Consider the following 23,375-nt stretch of genomic DNA (forward strand, 5'->3'; position numbering starts at 1 on the left):
TCAGGCCTCATCTCCAGAATCTCTGATTCAGTAGTTCTGGAGTGGAACCTGAGACATGTTGGCCTATCAACAGGAAAAACAGAACCGCCAATTACTGAATGAGGAAAAACAGCAGAGATAACAGAAACTGAACAAGGAGTTCGATTTGAACATATTAAATTTGTGGTGTCTTCCCCCAAAACCCATGGCCTCAACCTAATCACAGAAAAATATCACATATACTCAAATTGGAAGACCACCCTACAAGATATGACCAGTACTCTTGAAAAGATCATCAAAGCCTGATGATCACAGACAGAAGGGGACTAGATCAGATCCTGGAACATTGGTGGAGATAGATGACATCTGAATAAAGTCCAAAGTTTAGTTAGTGGCACTTGTGCCAACGTTTCTTTCTTTCTTTTGTTAACAGTCTCATTGTACCATGGCTATGTAGGAATGTTAACATTAGAGAAAGCTAGCAGGAGGGTATGAAAGCGCTCTGCATGATCTCTGAACTTCTTATAAGCTAAAATTATTTCAAAACAAAAGGTTTTAAAAATTCAGATGTCTATATCAGATCTCTAAGTAGTGATGTCATACAGACAATTGGATATTAAGTCTGGAAACAAAGCAGTCCAGGCTGAGGATATAAAATAAAATCTTGGGATCCCTGGGTGGCGCAGCGGTTTAGCGCCTGTCTTCGGCCCAGGGCGCGATCCTGGAGACCCAGGATTGAATCCCACGTCGGGCTCCCGGTGCATGGAGCCTGCTTCTCCCTCTGCCTGTGTCTCTGCCTCTCTCTCTCTGTGTGACTATCATAAATAAATAAAATTAAAAAAAAAAATTATAAAAAAATAAAAATAAAAAAAATAAAATAAAATAAAATCTTACCATGTATAAATGGCATCTAAAATCTTACCACTAGTTGGGATTACCAAGGAAATGGGTTACTACAGAAAAGGTCCTAAGATAATCTTTAAGGGGCTAGGGAGATAAGGAGAAACTACAAAAGGGTCTAAAAATGATGGCTAGTGAGACTAAAGACCAGAGAGAGTAATATCCCTAAGCTAAGTGAAGGAAGCATTTCATAAAGGAAATGAACTGTTTTGAAAGCTAACTTTCAGAATGATGTAGGATTAGAAATGCGGTCATGGATCCCTGGGTGGCTCAGTGGTTTAGCACCTGCCTTCAGCCCAGGGCATGATCCTGGAATCCCAGGATCAAGTCCCGCCATCAGGCTCCTTGCATGCAGCCTGTTTCTCCCTCTGCTTCTCTCTGTCTCTCTTTCATGAATAAATAAAATCCTAAAAAATAAAGAAATGTGGTCATTTGTGAACTAACAAAAGCTATTCTGATGGAGTGGTAGCATAACGCTACGAGACCATGCAGAATCTTTATGTGGATTTAAGCAATGCCCCTCCTGAAGACACTTCCAACTCTTACAAAACTCCTATATTACACTTTCATGAGAACAAGAAATTTAGTGCCACCTGCTGGAATACCAGTCATAAATATGTGATCATTGTCCTCCTGCATGTGGCACTCTTGTGCAGTACATAACCTGCACAATCATACACAGCAACTTAGTTGGCAAAGTCTGATTAGAATGGGTTCAAAATAGAATGAGTAGAGGAGACAGTATAGACAATTCCTTCATGGCAGGAGTTTGGTGTAAGTGGAACAAGGAAATGAGAGAGCCAAAAAGGGAAGTAGATTTGAGGGAGATTCTTTTTTAGTGATGTTAGATATTATAGGCTGTTTCTGTGCTGATGAGAATATTCCAGTAGAGAGGAAAAATGATGCTAGTACAAGGGAGCATTGCTGAAATGATCTACTGGGTAGCTAGGAGTCAAGATCTAGTAGACAAGTGAAGTAGGCTTTAAATAAGAATGGATAGTTCACCTAGAAGACAGCAGGAAAAGCAGAGTATATAAGACCAAACAGAGATAAGTTAATTGAGAACATATAGTGGGAATATACAGAAGATCTCTTCTGGTTGCTTATTTTCTCAATAAGACAGAAAGCAAGGTCATTAATGGATAATGAGGAGTGAGAAGTGTCAGACTTTTGAAAGAAATTACTACCAGCATCATGTGAGATGAATAGATTAAGGAAATGTGATAGGATTTCAGGCAAGACTAAAGTCCTACTAGAGCTCAGTGGCCAAAATTTAAAGTGAGACCATTCAATGATGTTGCATTTCACATTGTCCATCTACACATATAGTAGACAGAGTTGGATTTAACCAAGATTGAATCCAGGATTTAACTAGATATGTACAACAGGAGAAGGGTCAAAAATTTGAGGGTATGTCCAAAGAAGTAATTATAAATGTCTGTGAATAAGGAAGTGAGAATAAGGAGGTGCTCTGGTAGATATTCAACAAGTAATGAGGTGATTTTTTTTGTAAAAAAAGGAGATATCAAAACAAACTTCTCCAATCTTTAACTTAAAAATTTGCAATGATTGCCCCAGGCCTCGTTACCAAATCTAAACTCCTCAGCACTGATCTTCAATGCTTTTCCATGCTACACACTTTTTTCACTGTTATTGCTCCAGCATACCTGTTAAGCACAACTTAAAGTGGTAATGGGGACATTCTAAAGCACTCAAATCTCCCCAAGTCTTTCTAAAGACTTCCTCCCAAAGGTTTTGATGTTGGCATTCCCAGAAAGAATTAATATAAGGGGTTAAATGTAGTTCTTATCCCTGAACTCCTAGAAGAGGTTATAATTAAATAATCCCTGAAGCTAATAGCTGGGCTACAAAACATAGCTTTATTATAGAAAATTCTTCTACATAATGGTACATATTCTTTTTTTTTTTTTTTTAATGGTACATATTGTAGAGGTATTTTACATCCTAGGATGTTTTCCATAATTTCTCTGGATACTGCTCTAACCAGTTTAACAAGACAAATCAGACCATCAATTGTCTTCCTATTACCATCTCTTACCTTTCATTCTTTTCTTTTACTCCATCCACCCCTAATAATTGAAAACATTTTTTCACTTAATATCAACAATAACCAGTCATTAGTCAATAGGCCAGACCTGTATTCAAGAGTCTGCAAGGGCTGCCCCCGTGGCCCAGCGGTGTGGCACTGCCTTCGGCCCAGGGTGTGATCCTGGAGACCGGGACTGAGTCCCACGTCAGGCTCCCTGCATGGAGCCTGCTTCTCCCTCTGCCTGTGTCTCTGCCCCCCGCCCCCTCTCTGTGTGTCTGTCATGAATAAATAAAAATAAAATCTTTAAAAAAAAATAGTCTGCAACTTTTCACAAACCTTACTAACCATACACTGAGTATAGCTCATTTCTTCTTTATTAAAATTACTTAAAAACAAAACAAACGAGAATTCCTTCAAGAAAAGATCTGCAGCTGTTAAACCTGTTTTTAAGAGGAGGGATAGGTTTATTACACCACTAAGGGAGTCTTCAGTCACGCTCCTGGAGAATGTTGTTCTCCAACTCAGATATCTCTTTTCCATGCCAATATAAACAAAATGTTGGCCAGTTGTCAGGAACAAAATGTAAAAGTTTACTCGAGCACCATCACCTAGAATTAAGGCCACAGACTGTTGTTAAGAACACAAAAGCTGAAGTAATTATTGAATAATAAAAAACTGTGAGAACAATTCCTTCAGGAAAAACAGGAACACTTGTTTTCCTGCTTCAACATAAAAATAAAAATGTATCATTAAAAAAAATCACAGAAAATTTTTTCCTTTCACTAATTTCTTTTGAAATTTTCTCTTCTCTTCGCTAATTCTCCAAGAAGGCTAATATTATGATATTCCCCCACCAACCTCAAATGCTCAAAGCAGCTAAAATGTACTATACAGCAGCAAGAATTGAAGAAATGAAGTTATATAACACATATTCCAGTGAAAGTGACATGCTTCATGCCCTAGATTTTCTATCACCAAAGTTAATGTCAAGTGTGCAAAACAAAATTCTCACAATGATTTCACGTGGCTAAAGTAAAAAAGATAATTTACATGAACAGAAGATGAGAAACTTCTATGTCCTTCAAAAAAAGGACCTGAGTTTTCCAACCAGAGCCTGGCAGAATGGCGCTACAAATAAGGGTGAAGAGAAGAAGGGCCATTCTGGCATCAACAGGGTAGTGAGCAGAGAATACACCGACATTCACAAGCGCATCCATGGAGTGGATTTCAAGAAGTGTGCCCCCTCAGGCACTCAAAAAGATGTGGAAATTTGCCATGAAGGAGATAGGAACTCCAGATGTGTACACGGACACCAGGCTCAGCAAAGCTGTCTGGGCCAAAGGAATAAGGAACGTTCCATACCGTATCCAGGTGCAGTCGTCTAAAAAACACAATGAGGATGAAGATTCACCAAACAAGCTCTGTATACTGGTTACTGAAGTACCTTCCCCCATTTTCAAAAATCTACAGACAGTTAATATGGATGAGGACTAATCGCTGATTGTCACAAATAAAAGTATAAAACTGGAAAAAAGGGGGGGGGGGTGGAGCTGAGAAAAAATATTATACGATTTATGATAACCAGAAAGATCTGACAAAATCACATTTTATTTTTTTTAAAGATTTTATTTACTTATTCATGAGAGACACAGAAAGAGAGAGAAAGAGAGAGAGAGAGGCAGAGACACAGGCAGAGGGAGAAGCAGGCTCCATGTAGGGAGCCTGACGTGGGACTCGATCCCAGGTCTCCAGAATCAGGCCCTGGACTGAAGACGGCACTAAACCGCTGAGCCACACGGGCTGCCCCACAAATCACATTTTATACTGAGACAAAAGCATACAAAGAAAGGCACACACAGAGACAGACAAGAGAAAGAGAGAAACAAACACAGAGGTTTTCCCATCCCAGAAGTATCTTCAATTTCTATCCCTCATGTAAAAGCATCTCACATGGAAGCACTGACAATTCTGAAAGCCAGGTATAATTAATGATGTGATGTAATTTACGTTAAAATATAGGAAGGAAGTATGTGATGGTAAAGAGATTAACTGTTATTGGCACGAGAGGATTTTATTTTTGCAAAGCAATATGACAAGCCCTACCAAGAATATAAATTAATGCAACTTAATATTACTATTTTCAGATCCAATATTAAAAGTGTAGCACACACAAAATAATGGCCTTTCAAGCAATGAACTATGGCTTAGAAATGAAACATATGTCCCAACCAAAAGAGCTGAAGTACTATGGTTCAAATGAGTTCCCACCATCAGTACATGCTTGCACTAGTATGGACAAACCATCTCCTAACTTTTTCAGTTTACATCTGTGAATACATAATAAAGGATCAAAGTTGAGGATTAGTCTTCTCATTCCTGTGAGGCCAGTCATCACAATATTCTTCTTCCTCCTCAACCCCAAGACATTGTAATCCTCCATTCCTTTCCACTACCCCCTTCATCTATGTTCCTGTTTTGGCAAGATGGAAAGATGAAATGCATGACATGAGGATACATAAAAGTGATAAAGCAAGACTACTGATCCAAATAATTATTAACATAACAACCAAGTAAATACACAAAAATCTAGAAAATAAGAGAAACTACCATAATTAAGGCCCAATTCATTGTTTTACCCCATGAAACAAGATACCTGCCTGCCCTTGATTCAGAAGACACTTCAATTTTATATTTTGACATGCTGACATGGCATCTTTTACATGCTGGACAATTTTAACAATGAAGATTTACCCAAGGGTTGTTATAAGTGATAACATTTCCTGGGTCAGCACTTTAATTTTAAAAGTCTTCCTAAAAAAAGATTTGAATTATTCTGAGGATATTACAATATTAGAATGTCTGTATACTAGTTGCTTTTTAAAATATAGACATATATGCAACAGGATAAATAAAGTTTGCTTTTCTCTGTAAAACCACTTAAAAGTATATCTATCATTACTCTACCAAGGTCAAAACGGTTAGACTATACTTAGAGACAGTTTTGCCTTTGAAGTAGTTTTACCATCAACAGAAATAATCAAAAAACAAAAACAAAAGAAATAATCAACATAAGAGCATGTTTATTTTCATGTATGAAGGTATAAAGATCACTAGTTTTGCTATGTTTCTGTAAGTTTCTTTGCCTATAAAATTAGAGCTGAAACATAACCAACCTAATTCAAGAGGTTAAAATTAATTACATTATATAAAATAAACCAAAGCACTAAAGTTGAATCACATGGTCCTGGAGTTCTGTACTATTGGCTCCTTCTGATCAAAAGGACAATGACCAAATAAAGTACTCTGAAGGATATTATTTCCCTAATCTAGAATGTATGACCACTGACCCTTTAGGCATAATAAAATGCAGACTATAAATAAGTTAGTGACAAGTTAATTTAATTTAGGATGAACTACCTGCAAATTCTTCATAACTCTAAAAACATGTGTATCTTAAAAACATCAGCAAGAATATTAACAATATTTGATACAAAATCCTAGATCATACAGGAACTTATATAAAATAGACAAATTTGATTCTACTACCACACAGTCTTAGCCCTTTATTTCCCCCATACCCTGCACTGCCTTCTCTCCCTATCATCTCTCCACCCAGTTTCTATGATCAGACTTTACAAATGAACCATAATATAACAAGGTTTTCAAAGAAAGAATAACAATGATGTGATTCTTCTATCAATTAAATGTAACTATACTGATTAACTCAAATTCTAGTATAGAAATGGACCACTTTCAATGCAAACTGAAGATACTAGTCTTCTATTACAATCCTTCTCTATTTCCCAGTTAAGATTCTGCTAGGATATATATAAGGCATTGTTCAGCAGTCTAACCTTCAGATTTCAAGATTACTTTTAAAGTACGAAAAGTTAAATTTTGGCATCTTTCTAAAAGACCAAAAAGCTTTATTAATATACTTCTTTGGCATCTACTATAGAAATAGTAGGTTTTTAATCATATATTCACACCCATGAAAAATTTTCCTAAATGACACAAACCAGAATTTCTGTGCTAAAAGGTTATGATTCAAATTCCCTGTTTTAAAGAAAAAAATTACCATCAACAATGCCTGACAATTATAATCTGCTATGTAAAGACTAAAACAACTATGAAGGACATACATCACTGGCCATTTTTAAGCATGCTTTATGATGATAGAGGGAGGTGGATTAAGATATGAACCTGTTGATATTTATAGGATATGATAAAGAATATTTTGAGCTTCTGTCTCCTTAAAATGATTGTGATAAAATCAGACTGAAACCTGCCTATAAACTTCATTCCTAGATCTTATTTAATTTTGCTTACTTTTTTTCTATTGATAAGTTGTATTCTATTTGCAAACAACAGTCTAGGAATAAAGCCCTCTGAAACCTGTACCTAGCAGAGTTAGACCAACCTTGGAGGTAAATAAGATGGTGTAAGTTAGGTTGTTTATAATAAAGCTTCATTATCTTTACGGATTATGAATTCTCAGACCATAAAATATCTTCAAATCACAGTTTTAAGGTTTTCAAACTGTTAAAAATTCCTAAAAACTAAAGAAAGGCAAAAGAAATATTTCCCTTATATCAGTTCCCATTATATGAGAAATGTACTTTTTCCAGGTAATCTGTCTCTGGGAATTAAATCAAAGAGCTTGGATAATTACATTCAAAGTTCATAAAGAAACCAAAATGGTAATATATCTAATCCATTTGAAAGTGGTATGGTTTGGGCTTTAGAAATTTTAAAGGTTGTACAATACAAGGCCAGATTATGAGGCTGTTAAAAACCTGGGAAATCTATCAGATGCATAAGATGCAAAAGAAAAGATAAAAATGAAAAGACAAAAGTAAATACATTTTCCATTTTGTACAACCATTCAGTAGTAATGTAACTAAATTTAGTTAACCACTACTTAACTAGTTAATCAAGTAAAAGTAATCATTCAGATTTATCTCTCTACATGAATCACATTATTAATGTGATTTCTAGATCTTTTGGTAAATTAAAATGCTGGTTTGTCAAAAAGTAAAAGTGCTTTTAACTAAAAATTACATTAATTATAATTATAGAATCTTAGGCACTTAACTGAAATTAAGGCATGGGGTCATTGTAGAAGTATTAAAAATGCTATAGAAAAGTAGTTTTATCAAAGTATCACCAAAGGCTGATACATTGTGCCTGGATATGCTTCCTTCTCAGTGTGTGATTAGAGTATCTGATTCTTTTAACCTCAATCTATTTGGATGGCATGGTGTGGGAGGATAACAGATAGCTTTTACACAAACACAAACCTTCTCCTGAGACATCTTCTGAGTGATGTATTACCATGTTAAAATCATGAAAAACCTTTCCAAAATCACAATGATTTATACATACCCTTTCAATACAAAAGCATGTGTCATTATCATTGATGGCATACAGCTTTCTTCACATTCTTTTCCCTTTCACAGAATTACAAACAATACTACGCAACTAGTGACTCAATATAATTTCTCCCAAATTCTCCTAATGTGATCAATCCTCTATGTATAGAAAATGTATACCATCAACTTGCATGACAAAGAGTCCCAGTGTCTAATGGGCTTAACACTCATATCTCAGTCATGGCTGCATGGCCGGGAAAATGAACATCATGATGGACTCCTGTATTCTTCACATTGTGCTCATGGACAAAGTCAGTGTAGTTTCTATGTGCAGGCTGGGGTGGGGACAAGGCCCTTGTGTTCCACTGGTTTCCACCACGTTGACAGCAGTCACTGGCAGCAGAGAGCCTGGATGGTTGGGGAGTGGGAGGGGAGCACAGTTAGTCAACAGGAATAGGAGAAAATGGATGTGTAAGAGGTAATAAAGGAGTAAGGCACTGTGACTAGCATGCACCACTGCTATGAGTAGTTACTGACATTTATTCCATGCAATGACATTCAAAAATAAGGCAGTAGGGTGGGGGTTAGAATCCACAAAGTTATACGTAGTGGAAAAACTCAATATGGAAATATGAGTAAGTAATCAGAGTCAGTTAAGTGAATTATATAAAGAGGAAATTTCACAGAGAGCAAAACACTCTATCTGTCCCTGATGTTGGTACCAAAAATCAAAGCTAGAAATGTTGAAGTTTAATGAGAAGGGAAAAATATCTGTAATCTACTTAATTCAAATATTTAAAAGGATACTTCTACATTACGGACAAAGGCACATATAGAAAATGGCAACTATGAAAATTATTCTCCAAATTAAGTGATTTCACAAAACTGAAATCCAGGAAACAGAATTCAGAAAGAGTATTAAAAAAAAAAAAACAAAAAAAAAAAACAAGTACTTCAGAGGCCATGTAATTTTACGTGAATGTTTCCAATTAACACAGTGGAGAATCACTGTCCATTCTATAATCAAAGTTCATAGGACTTCAGAATGAAATTCAACAGGTACAGATAATGTGATGAGATTATAAGCCTCTCTAAGGAACATTTTAGTAAGTATATTAAGAAACCCTTTTCTTACACAGTGCTATAGAATAGGCCTATAGAACTAAGAGTGAAGCATGCATACAAGCAGTTCCTGGTTAGAAATAATTAAGAGTCCTCCAGTAGAAAGAAAACATTTGTCATGGTTCAGAAAATCAAGGTTTTGCAACACAGCAAAAAGGGAAGCACATATTTAAGATAATTACAAGTTAAAAAAAAAAAACCCACCCCAATTATATAAGATGTCTAAGGATAAATTTTTAAATACAATATTTTCTTTCTAACCCAACTAAAACATGAATCTTCAAATTTCTTTTTCCTTAAGAAAACTGAAATTAACTAAAAGGATTTTTCAGAACAAACTTGAATGCTTTTTTACAATAAAATCATCATTTCTTCTTCAAAGGGTATACAATTTATTTATCATATCTATCCCATAAAATTCATGACCTCTGTATGCAGTCTCTGAAATTTTAGGAAATTCAGTTAGGTTTATGTTCTCCCCAATATATGCAAGATTTCCCATATATTATTTAGTTTAACTTATCACTTTCTAAAGGAGGACTGTTTTATATTCATTTAAGAGCATTAATAACAATAAAAGCATGCAGAAACAAGTGAAATATAGAATGCACTTTAAATTCAAGCTGGGGAATTCATTAGCTCCAAGATAGATCAGTTCTATATTCAGTTCCATGCCACTGCTGACATACATTGAGGCTCATTAAGTTTTCAGGATCACCATTTTACTCCATTTCAGCAAAGGAGGTCTCAGCACAAGTACATAAGGGAAGGACACAGAGCTCCAAATTTTTCATTTTCCTTAAAATTCAATATTCTCAGATTCAGTACTCTTTCTAAAGGTTGTGCCAAAGGAACTAAGTACTGCCTAATAAATCAAATTAAATAGATTTGAATACATGCCCATTAAAATCAGAAATCTCAATAAAGATTTAGTGTCATATATAGTATGCAACCTCTCCCACCCCCAGACTCTCATTCTGTATTAATATAAAAAGTAAGCATGTATTAAGGGAGTTCTTTTATATAGTTGAAGTCTTGGTTTCCTTGCCAACAGGACTTGGTAATACCAAGGCCATAAAACATAGCTACTTACTGGAGCTGTGTTTTCAGTAAGAAATTGAAGAAACTCCTTAATGGCTTAAAAAAAAAAAAAAAGACTAAAATTTGATATTTAGAAGCCTCATTGTTCATACTTTAAGTGTGTGCCCACATGCACACACACACACACACACACAAAGCACCCCCACCACACTCTGATATAAGTAAAAGAAAAAAACAGACAGAAAAAAGGAAAAAAAAATTCCCTCAATCTTAGAAACTAATCAAGTTATTTGGAACTGAAGTAAAAATATGCCCAACGATAGAGAGCAAAGCACCTTGCAAGTTAGTTAAGCCAAAATAACAGTGAAAAACAATTACATAGCAGAGACTGAAAATAATCACCAACCACTGTTGACCCACCACCATGAAGGAAGAACTGGCTGCTCAGAAAGCTGACCAAAACCTTGAGATCACCACAGAAATTCATTAGATTTCAGGTACTAAACAAACTAAGAGCAAGAGAAAAAGAGAAAAATCCTATAAATTATCAAAGTTCATTTCACAGATTTGCAACGTGACCACTCAATCAAGTAATTCCCGAGGAGCCCTCCAAACCACATACAGTATTTGGGAAATGATGAACACTACTGATTACATTCCAATAAGCCACAAAGTATTCATATTTGTGTACTAACTATGAATGTAAAAAAGATCCTAGAAATCTCAACAAATAAAATATCTTCTCTGTCATCAGATTCTCTCTCCATCCCCCAAAATGAAGCATTTTAATGCTTTGTTTTATTAGATTATAATCATCTTTCCCTTTTGGCTTTTCTTCAGTCTTTAATGAAAAAATACATCCAAAGTACTAGCATTATGTTGTGTGGAATAACATGTAACAAACATATTTTCCTTACTGATCTGGAAAAAGGTTCTACTGACTAGCATTGAAGTCCTATTCAACAGAGAACCACCCACCACTTCTAATCATGCTAACCAAAATAAGGAGAGAGGTCTGATGTTCTTCAATTAATAACTACATTCTCTTCTTATACATATCCCTTATTTTCCAAATCCCAGTATGACTGTTCAACGGTATGTTTCTGTTCAGCTTACAAATATGAATAATTTGTTTTCAATCATATTTAAAGTATTCTAAGATTATGGTGGAGAATTTAGAATACCATTAAGCAAGATTTTATTCTGGTTTAAAGGAGTTAACAAACCATTTCCTGTCATATTGGTTTGATCCAGGATTCCTTGGAAGATTCTCTATCTCTGCCAGCACAGGACCAGAGGGAACAGAAGGAATCACAGGCAGAGTTGATCTCACACCCCAAGCCTGTGGATAAAATTATAAAAATCATCCATTTTTGCCCACATACTTGACTTTGTCGCCAATAAACGGAATATTAAAATGGATCACTATTTAAAACATAGTGCAAACAAATGCTTGCATGTTGTGTGCTACCTCAGAGATAGATAATAATTTAACTAAATATTAAGATATTCCTTATTTTATAGTATTTACAGGACAGAAAATGTCCTATAGGGTACCTGTTCGATTTACAACATCTCAGATAATAAGAGAGGGTTTCATTTATTTAGCCACTTTACAGATATAAAAAGAAAACAGACAAAACCTTCCCAAAGTTATACCACTATCTGTCATAATTAATAGTATTCTAGGGTTTACAAGTTTAGTATCATCTCACCTGTTGGGATCCATTACTCTGAGTTGAAACATTATTGTGAACACTGTAATGGGGAAAAACATGTATTAAAAAACCATATATAAAATTCTAGGGTTTCACATTGTAAGACTATACACACAGTAATGAAAGTACCTTTATTTTTAAAGGCATTGTTTTGTTGCAAGTAAAGAAAAAATTACTATTAGTACCTAAAACTAAAAATTAAAGATGCTCAGAAAACATTTGTTTTTAAAACAGTGTTTTTTTCTATAATCTGCTCATTTAAAATTTCCATACTTCTATTTTAATTGTGCTTTAAATGTGTAGTTCACTACTAGTCTTGTTTATTCATTGAACAGTATCTGTCAAAGATGGTAAAATAAAGAGCAGCACAAATGATATCTTAAATTCAAGGCTTTAAGCACAAATATCCACATAAACTTACCTGTGTCACTTCTTTTGTATATTCCTACACTCTAAAGATTTTCCAGTCATCAACAGCCCAGCAGTTGATAATTCAAAAGGCCTTAATATAAACTTAAAATTAGAAACCTCTTTCCATTCCAAGAGATTTATAAATATGTTTTGAAACTTTTAGTTTAAGCTATATTCATTTCCCTCCTCCATCACTTCCCCACAAAAAAGCACTTTAAAAAACTCAATCTAAAACAAAATATTTAGGGCGCCTGAATGGCTCAGTGGGTTAAGCATCTGCTTCGGCTGAGGTCATGATCCCAGGCTCCCGGGATGGAGCCCCACATCAGGTTCCCTGCTCCTCCTTCTGCCCTCTGCCTGCCATTCCTCTTGCTGTGCTCTCTCTCTCCAAAAAAATAAATCAAATCTTTAAAAAATAAATTAAACAAAATTAATTAATTAATTAATTAATTAAACAAAACAAAAACAAATCTCAGAACAGCTGAAAAAGAGAACATTCAATGAAATAACTGAACAGTGACATATTACTAAACAAAGGGGGAAAAGAGTTTACTGCCTTCAGACCTTCTAACATAACCATCCTTGTACACTGAGGTAAATAATTCAACTTAGGTAACTGAAAATATATTCAAAAATTTTTATACACACACACACACACACACACACACACACACACACACACACAAATTTGTGTTTACAAATTCCTTGAAAGTGAAAAAATTATCCACAGACTTAATGAGAGCACTATATTCCAGGAAAAGGAGACTGGGAATTAAGTGCATTTAAGCTCTTATTATTAAATTACTGACTTTCAAGGATAAGGAAAGAATACTTAAGGTAACCCATAGAGATTAAAAGGAAATCACTGCCAATACCTGGCTGGCACAGACCTTTTCATAGCAATACTCAAGAATATTATACCCAGTCAAGATGTCTTTCTAATGAAAGGAAATGGTCAGGAGTGCCTGGGTGGCTCAGTCAGTTAAGTATTTGCCTTCAGCTCAAGTCATGAACTCTGGGCCCCAGGATCGAGCCCCACATTGGGCTCCCTGCTCAGTGGAGTCTGCTTCTCCCTCTGCTCCCCATCCCCTGCACTTGTGCTCATGCTCTAATAAATAAAATCTCAAAAAAAAAAAAAAAAAGGAAATGAGTAAAGCTTCTCAAACCAAACTCTGAACATAATATCCAAGAGCCTTTCTCTGAGAGGGGAGAGCAAAACAAAAACAATCTGATAAAAGACAACCAATTAAGAAAGAATTCAAGAATGAAGAGGCCTTGCTAAAGGCTAGGTGATGAGAAGTGAACCCATTTTAAAAACATCTTATTTTTTATTACCTACAACTACAAGTTGAGTCACCAGAACTTGCACTACTACCATTTCCCAGGTTCAAATCCAAGCTGTGCCACTACCATTAGTTCTGTTCTCTAAACCTTAGGTTCTTCATTTGCATGAAACGGTTTCCTTTTGACTGTCGCTGCTCCCAGAACACATTATGGTGGTTTAAGTAACTCATAATCCTAGATATTATGAAATCTCATCCAAATTGCTTGACTGGATGATCCCCATGGTTACTCTCTGAAGCTTTTCCTTTATTTTTTTTTAAGTTTTATGTATGCATTTGAAGGGGAGAAGGAGAGCCTGAAAGGAGAGTGGGAGGGAGAAGTAGATTCCCCACCAAGCAGGGATCCCCCACCCCCAACATGGGACTCAATCCCAGGACCCTGGGATCATGACCTGAGCCAAAGGCAGATGCTTAACTGAGCCATCTGGGCACTCCTGAAGCTTTTCCTTTAACTGAGAAGAACTCCAGCAAATGATAAACAAAAAATGAATAACAACATGAAAAAAAGGGCTTATAAGTGATCTTAATCAAATCATAGGCCTGTTTTCAAATAATTTGAAATGTAGTAAGCAGTATTTTCTCATAATTACACACATATTCTTTCACTTCCAATAACACCCAAGTAGGAATGAATATTTCTCATTATGGACTTAATCCAAGCTTCCCCCTTTCAAAGGACCACATGCAATAACTGACCCCTTTTGCTCTTACAATCTCTATATTCATTTAATCTGCCATTCCTTCTTTTCCTCTCATTTCCGTCTTCAAGATTCTGTCAGCTAAGCCTGTACAAAAGTACTAATCACTGAAATGTGATCTATCCTTTCAAATGTCACCTCTTCTTAGGATACTTTATATTAGTCAAGACTCATGGGGATTAGGAGATAAAACAGTATAAGGAAAACCACTGACATCAGCCAATTTAAAAACCTGTTAATCAAATAGGCACAGTACAAGGTCAAGAGGCTTTTTAGGTCAAATAGCTGTGCTTTTTCAAACAGTACTGTTTTCCATGGTTCACTGGAGCAAAACTGTTCATGCAAACAGAACTACAAGGGCAAGAATGAAAGGGCATTCATGCCAGTCCAAACTCAGGGTCTCAACAGTGTTATGAAGAGTGGTAAATAACCTTCAGAAGGGCTGGGTCCCCCTCTACATTTCAGATTTAAAAATTCATTATAAAAAATAACAATAAAGTATCATTGCTTAAATATCCCATTTCTGGTGTGTTTTCCAGAGCCAAAGTATTATTCAAGCAAGGAAAATAAAATTTAGTTATTAAAGTTAAATTAATCTTAACTCTAGGAAAGAGACTACATAGTCAAGATACTTCTTAAGTTTTGGGTAGGAATGTGTATTACAAAAAAAAATTTTTTTTTTAAAAAGATTTTATTTGAGACACAGAGAGAAAAAGAGCGAGCATGAGCAGTGGAGAGGGGCAGAAGAGGGAAAAGCAGACTCCTAGATGAGCAGGCAGCCCAAAGTGGGACTCCATCCCAGGCCCCTGATATCATAACCTGAGCCAAAGGCAGATGCTTAACCAACTGAGCCACCCAGGCACCCCTTAAAAAAAAAAGTTTTTTTTAAAGATTTTATTTATTTATTATCTATTTATTTATTTATTTATTTATTCATAGAGATGCAGAGAGAGAGAGAGAGAGGCAGAGACACAGGCAGAGGGAGAAGCAGGCTCCATGCAGAGAGCCTGACGTGGGACTTGATCCCAGGACTCCAGGATCATGCCCTGGGCTGCAGGCGGCGCTAAACCGCTACGCCACCGGGGCTGCCCCCCTTAAAAAATTTTTAAAGGACAAATTATCACAAATAAAAATCTTAATTTTTCAACTACATATTATTGCTGGAATACTTTGTATACATTTCTGGTAAATTCACCAGGTCATCTTCCTTATTTTAAGCTCTAATATTCTGTCCCAGCTTCCCTTTCAAGTAAGCAAGACATAATCCATTAAACAACAAAATAGTTTAAAAAGTATTGAATACCTCTAACATCTCTCCATCTTTTTTCTTAAAGGTATAGCTTATAAATAGCTACAATGAAAGTAAAAGTGTACTACTCAGGAAAAGTAGAAAACTTTGTTTTTTACCTAATTAAAAATTTACAGTAGAAAGAATCACTCACTTCCTCTCATTTACTTTTAACAGCCTACTGAAACTTCAGGAGAGTCCTTATTTAAAAAGCAGAGTGCTTTTATGGTGAATCACCAATCACAAATGGACTCTAATGCCTTTCTAAGTGGGAAGGAAAAAAATAGGGCCTCTCAAAGAGAGGCTGACCATCCACAGCAAATCAAACGATTTCTCCTTTTGAAGAAGTTCTACCCATACATCTGTCATATAAGAACAGACAAATTCAAGAGTTAAGTAGATTTGCAAGTATGTCTTGAATCTGATACTTTAACAGATAGTCCAGGGACTGACACATACCAATAGCTGAGAAGCATTATATGAAACTATACATTGTAGTATGTGTTATTAAAATTAATTGGGTTATCAAAAGCAGGACTTCTGTTTGTCCCTCTCCCTCCTACTCTGCACATCCACTAATAACACACACACTCTCTCTCAAATAATTTAGGGGAAAAAAAAGGAATAAAGATCTCAAATAACCTAATTTCCTATATTAAGACACTAGAAAAAGAAAAGCAAACTAAACCTAAAGTATAAGAAATGAAATAATAGGGATGCCTGGGTGGCTCAGTGGTTGAGGGTCTGCCTTCAGCATAGAGTGTGATCCTGGAGTCCCAGGATTGAGGTCCCCCTTCAGGCTCCCCTCAGGGAGCCTACTTCTCCCTCTGCCTGTGTCCCTGCCTCTCTCATGAATAAATAAATATTTTTTAAAAATGAAATGAAATAATATATCAGAGGCATCTAGCTGGCTCAGTGGGTAAAGCAAGCAACTCTTAATCTTGGGGTCATCAGTGTGGAGCCTACTTAAAACTTAAAAAATTAAAAATAAAAAAAGAAAGACTATATCAGAGGGAAAAATAATAAACTTGAAAAACAGAACAAACATCAATGAAACCAAAAGCTGATTCTTTGAAAAGGCTCACAAAATAGGCAAACTGAGGCAATTACCTCAACTGACCAAGGGGAAAAAAACCCTCAAATCACTAAAATTATGAATAAATGAGGAGACATCACTACCAACATGAACAACTGTACGCCACCAATTAGATAACTTAGATGAAATGGACAAATTCCAGAAAAACTTCTAAACTGAGTCAAAACGAAAAATAAAATCTGAATGGGTCTGTACCAATAGATTAAAGCTTGAATTTTAAAACTTCACACAAAGAGAATGTCCAGGCAAGATGGCCTTTATAATGGTGAATTCTACTATACATTTAAAGAATTCTTTTATAAATTCTTCCCCCAAAAACAGGAAAGAAACATTTTTCAACTCATGCCGTGAAGCCAGAATTACCCCGAAACCAAATTCAGATGAAGAATTACCGGAAAACTACAGACCAGTATCTTTGATAAATATACAAACACAAATCCACAACAAAATGCTACCAATTACTAAATCTATCAACATATGACATTAAGAATTATACACCATGAAAAGTGGAGATTATCCCAGAAACAAAATTAATTGCTTATCTGCAAATAAATCTTTGTTCTTTAAGCTACTTGTAAGCAAGAACTCGAATTTATTCATCTTTATATTCTCAGTAACAAGCCAATACCAAATATATGTCGTTCTCATTATAAATAAACATCTATCCCCACTCCAATAACAAATGTCATTCTCATAAATAAATAAATAAATAAACATCAATCCCCACTCCTATCTCTATTTCTTTAAGCTGCTTTATTTTTCTTTGTGTCAGTTTTATATGGGATCATACGCATATTCTTGTCCCAATGCTCAGGGACAACTTCACATGTTGATAGGTCTTCAACAAATATTTAATTAATGACATAAACTCTAAAACATTCTGTTCCTAAGTTGTAAGAAATTACTCACCTGAGTTCTTCAGGTTTTGCTGTACTTGCTGACAGACAAAAAAAAAGGAAATGTTCCATTAGTTTCCACTTACATGGTAAACTGCTTCATTACTCATAAAAGTAAATCTGGACAGCTTTTTAAAGGCATAATTCCCAATTATAGATTTAAAAACTGTCATTTCACAAAATGTTCTAGGATTCACATAATTAAAATCAATAATGACAATTCTTCCCATTTTTAAAATAAAGCTGTAAAATAAACATCTTCTTTTAAACAAGAACTACCTGCAAGGCTCCTAGAGTGAAGTAAGTGATAATAAAACACTGTCAGTGGAAAACAAGAGGTAACTCAAGAATTTCAATCATCACGAACTAAAATGGTTTCATTAATAGCTATATATTATTTAATTTATAGTCAGACTAAACAAAAATGATGAATATAAAATCAGTTTTTTATGCCAAAAATCAGGTTAGCACAGTTGTTTCTAAACAATTGGGATGACCCTAACTGAACATACTTAAAATTCAATCTGTATTTTAATACAAACTCAGATTCAAAACCAAACACAACTTTTGGTTTTTCAAGTAAATCATGTTTTATATTACATAAATAAACTTAAATATATATTGATGCTTAAATTCAAAGACCATTTAAAAGTATCCTAATATAATACTGTATGAAATAATCTTTACTCAAAATTTATTCATCATATACCAATGATTTATTTTCAAGTTCCTCATGGCATTTGAGAGATTATGATTAGTGAAATCACCAGCCGTCAAAAAGAGAAGGGAAAGTGTTACTCAACAGAAGTAAAACAGATACGAACAAAAACTAAACACAAACTCAAAATAGTACCTGAATTAGGATTAACATAAAATTTAATCTCAGCAACAATATAGGCAATTTTTCCTTTTTTCTTACATTGATTCTGTCAAAACCAAAGTTAATAATAAATAAGGGTACTTCAGTTGACTGGAATAAACTTAAGGTTCATTCCTTTCAAGCAAACAATACCAGCACATGATGGACTGTCAAGGAAGGAACAGTCTTCTGAAACAGGGCTGCATCTCACCTTTCATTTGTAGAGTTCTTCGAGAGTATCGTTTGCTGGGTCTTCTTTCGAAGGATGTTGATCTTCTTGCTTTATTGGTTTTTGTGGTCTGATACTCGGTTTTCCCACTAAAATAAATGAGGCATATTAATAGGAAGAAGAGAATTTAAGGCCTACAGTAATCAGATACCCATGAGAGAAAGTCTATGTTAAATCTGCCCTTAAAAGAACCATCCTGAGCTGAAGGAATTACACTGACAGCCTTGATGTCTCTCTTTACATTGTTGTTCTACATTTTAGGCTGGTGTGAAATTACACAACATGCAAATTGTATTTTTTTTTCATAAGCATGCATGTGCCTAAGAACATACTGAATAACTTTGGAATATCTATACTCTTACGCAACTCCTTTCCTCTCTCCATTCACTCACCTCATATAAAGTTTGCAATTAACTAAAGATTTTGTTATTTTTTTCTAATTGTGATACACTTTTCTGAGAGTAATTTTCCAGAAATATTGAAAACTATTTTCCCATTCTCTTTGACTTCCATTGGAATTCTCTTAAGAAAATACTTCCTCACTTATTTTTTTAAGATTTTATTTATTTATTCATGAGAGACAGACGGGGGGGGGGGGGGGGGGGCGGGCGCAAGAGACACAGGCAGAGGGAGAAGCAGGCTCCATTCCATGCAGGGAGCCTGATGTGGGACTCAATCCCGTGTCTCTAGGACCACACCCTGGGCTGAAGGTGGCACTAAACTGCTGAGCCACCAGGGCTGCCCCCTCACTTTTAATCAAAGTAGAATAGAACTTACATGAATCCCACACAATCAACTTGCCACAATATTATCCATTCATTTTTTAAATCATACTGACTCTCAGGGTGTGCTGAAAACTCATAATCAATAATCTATTCTCAAGTAAACTAAAACATTTCTAACCTAGGACAAAGACGCAGAGTCTATAAAATTAAATTAACTTGAGGTTTATAAAGGACAAGAAATGTTACCCAAATTAATTTCCTTCTCAGTGCACAATAAATACCCTTTTTCTATATGGCATTTAGCTACTGCATGGAGACTCCTTAAGACTCTTATTACATGAATTTAAATTGTGGGTTAATTAATATAGAAAGTAAATGTCAAGAGGGATATAAAATCAATTATGATCATATCAGTATAATGCTTTCCTGTCTATTCAGGAAATTACAGCCAATAACAATACCACTTTGTCTTTTATTTTGGCCAGTGGAAAACACTGGCAAACCACTTTTTTTCTCTATGCCTTGGTTTCTAAATCTGTAAAATGAGAAGTTAGCCTAAACTTTTTGGCTTTATGAAAGAATGAAAGATACAGCAAGTAGCTATTGATATTCACCTGTATCTAAATCGTGATCCTAGTCGAATAAATCCTGATCGATGAGAACTCTTTTGGACCGGACCTCGAAGGCGAAAGAATGCATGATGTTCCACAGCACATTTCCATAAATGTTTGCATGCTTTTGGGTGATCCAGTCTAAAGACAAATGTATGCTCCTGCTCTTTGCCCTGAAAAAGAAAAGGTTATAAAGAGAGGTAATTATTAGGTCAAACAGTTCTGTTCCTTGTTACTCACCTACAAATACAACCACAGCAATACTAACAAATAATAAAGCATCTAGTTTGCTCCCTTAAACTCAGACATTCTGTAGCTACCTACACAAAAAAAAACAAGAGTTGGGGGCACCTGGGTGGCTCAGTGACTGAGCATCTGCTTTTGGCTCAGGGCATGATCCCAGGGTCCTGGGATCAAGTCCTGTATCAGGCTCCCCATGGAGAGCCTGCTTCTCCCTCTGCCTATGTCTCTGCCTTTCTGTGTCTCTCATGAATAAATAAATAAAATCTTTAAAAAAAAAAAAAAAAAAGGCAAGAGTTGAAATCAGGCTGTTCACTTTCATAGCCAATGTAAAACTATCCCTAAAAGGGTCCACTCTGCTGATACGATATCATTTCTCAGAAAAACCTCAACTGAGGCTTCATTTGCCATACTTTGGGATAAATATATAAAGGATCATACAAGCTCTGACAATATATATCAACAGGCTTCAAAGTGTGTACATTCTTCATCACAGTAACCATACTCTCAGTAATCTAATGATAATTAACATTCATAGGCATTTTTCTAAGCATTTCACATGGATTAACTCAGTGAGTAAATACTATCATCAGCTTCATTTCACAGATAAGGAAACTGAAGCTCAAGAAATAAAGCCCAAGGTCACAGAGAAAACCAGAATTTGAACCTATTTGTGCTCCAGTGCCTGGTTGTAACAACTAAGCTTTATCATCTAAGGAAAAATATTTTCTTAACCCCAAAATTTATACCCAAAGATTTTCTTCACAATCTCATTTAGAATAGTAAAAATTGGCATAAAACCCTAAATAACTGGGATCCCTGGGTGGCGCAGCGGTTTGGCGCCTGCCTTTGGCCCAGGGCGCGATCCTGGAGACCCGGGATCGAGTCCCACGTCAGGCTCCCGGTGCATGGAGCCTGCTTCTCCCTCTGCCTGTGTCTCTGCCTCTCTCTCTCTCTCTCTCTGTGACTATCATAAATAAATAAATAATTAAAAAAAAAAAACCCTAAATAACTAAAACAAGAGAAATTATCAAGTAAATAACATCTTTTAAAACTCTACAAAAAGGGATCCCTGGGTGGCGCAGCGGTTTGGCGCCTGCCTTTGGCCCAGGGCGCGATCCTGGAGACCCGGGATCGAATCCCACGTCGGGCTCCCGGTGTATGGAGCCTGCTTCTCCCTCTGCCTGTGTCTCTGCCTCTCTCTCTCTCTGTATGACTATCATAAATTAAAAAAAAAAAAAAATTAAAAAAAACTCTACAAAAAGAAAAATAGAAGATGAATAAATGTACTACTGTTTATTCATATTACAGAATAATACAGAATATATAGTTTAAAATGAATAAACTGATCTACATGGCTATACCTCTTTAGATAAAATAAGTAGACTGTAAAATATATATATACATATATTATTTATATAAATTTTTAAAACAATCCCATGTATTATGATGTTTTTATATTTGTAAAAAGAAAGTATGAAAATGATACCCTCCAAGAATGATGGCCAGCTACGGGGAAGAAAGGGGCCAACTAGAGGGTTAGACTTTAGCTGTACTGAATACAGTGTTATTAATTTAACTATTTCTAAGAGATAATTCTGAAGCAGCAATGCCAAAAATGTTAATCTAAATGAGTGAAAAGGATATCATGTTTATGATTTTTTGTATTTTCCAGTGTACTTTGAATATTTTATAAGTTAAACTATTTTGTCATTTTATTTTATTTTTTTAGATATTTTGTCATTTAAAAATATTATTATGTTTCTTCATGATTTTGACATAGGCAAAGGTTCTTAAATTTTAAGACTTAGAAAGTACTGACCACAAAGAAAAATTTATGAATTCTATTACATTAAAATTGAAACACTCTATCCAAAACATACAATTAAAAGAGTCAAAATGCAAGTCAAGGGGAAGATACTTGCAACACCTATATATATCCATGAAGAAAACTGATGTTCAGATACATAAAGAACTTCAATGACAAAAAAAAGCATATGACCATAGAAAAATGAGCAAAAGACTTGAACAGGCACTTCAAAAAAGAGAATATCCAAATATTCAATAAATATATGAGTGGTAAACAAATAAATGCTAAATAATGCACATGAAAACCACAAAATCATTCTACCATCAGGATGAATAAAATGAAAAAGAATACCGAACAGCAAAAAAACAACAAATGGAACTCTCTTATATTGCAGGTGAGAATGTAAATTTGTATAAACACTTCTGAAAATAGTTTGGCAGTATCCACAAAAGCCAAACATGTGCATATCCTAACTAATAACTCAAATGCCCATCAACAGAAGGATGGATAAATACGTGTGGTCTATATAAAACATGGAATACTATGTAACAGTAAGTATGAGCCAACTTTTAACAACCAGCTACAAGAGGACTGAAGACACAAAGGGAACAATCAGTCATGTTTCATTTAGATAAAGTTCAAAATATCAATAAAAATCAACATGGTGTTAAAGTCAGGAGAACAGTTATTATCCCTGGAGGCCTGTACCTGCTGGCAGGCACAGAAGAGAGCATGTAACTCTGGCAGAGTTCTACTTATTTCTCCATCTGGGTGCTGGTCATACAGGTGTTTATGAAAATCCAAAAAGCTGCACACTTGTTTTTGCACTTATCTGAATGTGTGTTACACTTCAACAAAACTTACCAACAATAAATACACAGAAAAAACATGGGAAAATGTACAATCTCAAAGTAGAAAAAACCCTTCTGTAAGCCATGGAAGAATGATAAATTTGCCTATTTAAAAATTTTTAAAGAAATCACGATA

At 35.2% G+C, this 23,375-nt stretch overlaps 1 protein-coding gene across 11 annotated transcripts in view; it reads right to left on the minus strand.

The window, feature by feature from the left end:
- Positions 1–23,375, minus strand: part of EPB41L5 (erythrocyte membrane protein band 4.1 like 5) — a 139,425-nt gene that overhangs the window by 55,430 nt on the left and 60,620 nt on the right. For 10 of the 11 annotated variants that reach the window (XM_072757551.1, XM_072757548.1, XM_072757547.1 and 7 more), the window contains exons 12-16: positions 20,342–20,511; positions 18,985–19,091; positions 17,928–17,955; positions 12,180–12,222; positions 11,691–11,806 (exon numbers count right to left, since the gene is read on the minus strand). In XM_072757551.1, coding sequence (XP_072613652.1) covers positions 11,691–11,806; positions 12,180–12,222; positions 17,928–17,955; positions 18,985–19,091; positions 20,342–20,511 — 464 coding nt within the window. Of the gene's footprint in view, positions 1–5,989; positions 8,710–11,690; positions 11,807–12,179; positions 12,223–17,927; positions 17,956–18,984; positions 19,092–20,341; positions 20,512–23,375 lie in introns of those variants that run through there. The other variant, XM_072757552.1, reaches the window with a different exon arrangement.

Source organism: Vulpes vulpes, chromosome 5 (assembly GCF_048418805.1).
Source record: "Vulpes vulpes isolate BD-2025 chromosome 5, VulVul3, whole genome shotgun sequence".
NCBI classification, from domain to species: domain Eukaryota; kingdom Metazoa; phylum Chordata; class Mammalia; order Carnivora; family Canidae; genus Vulpes; species Vulpes vulpes.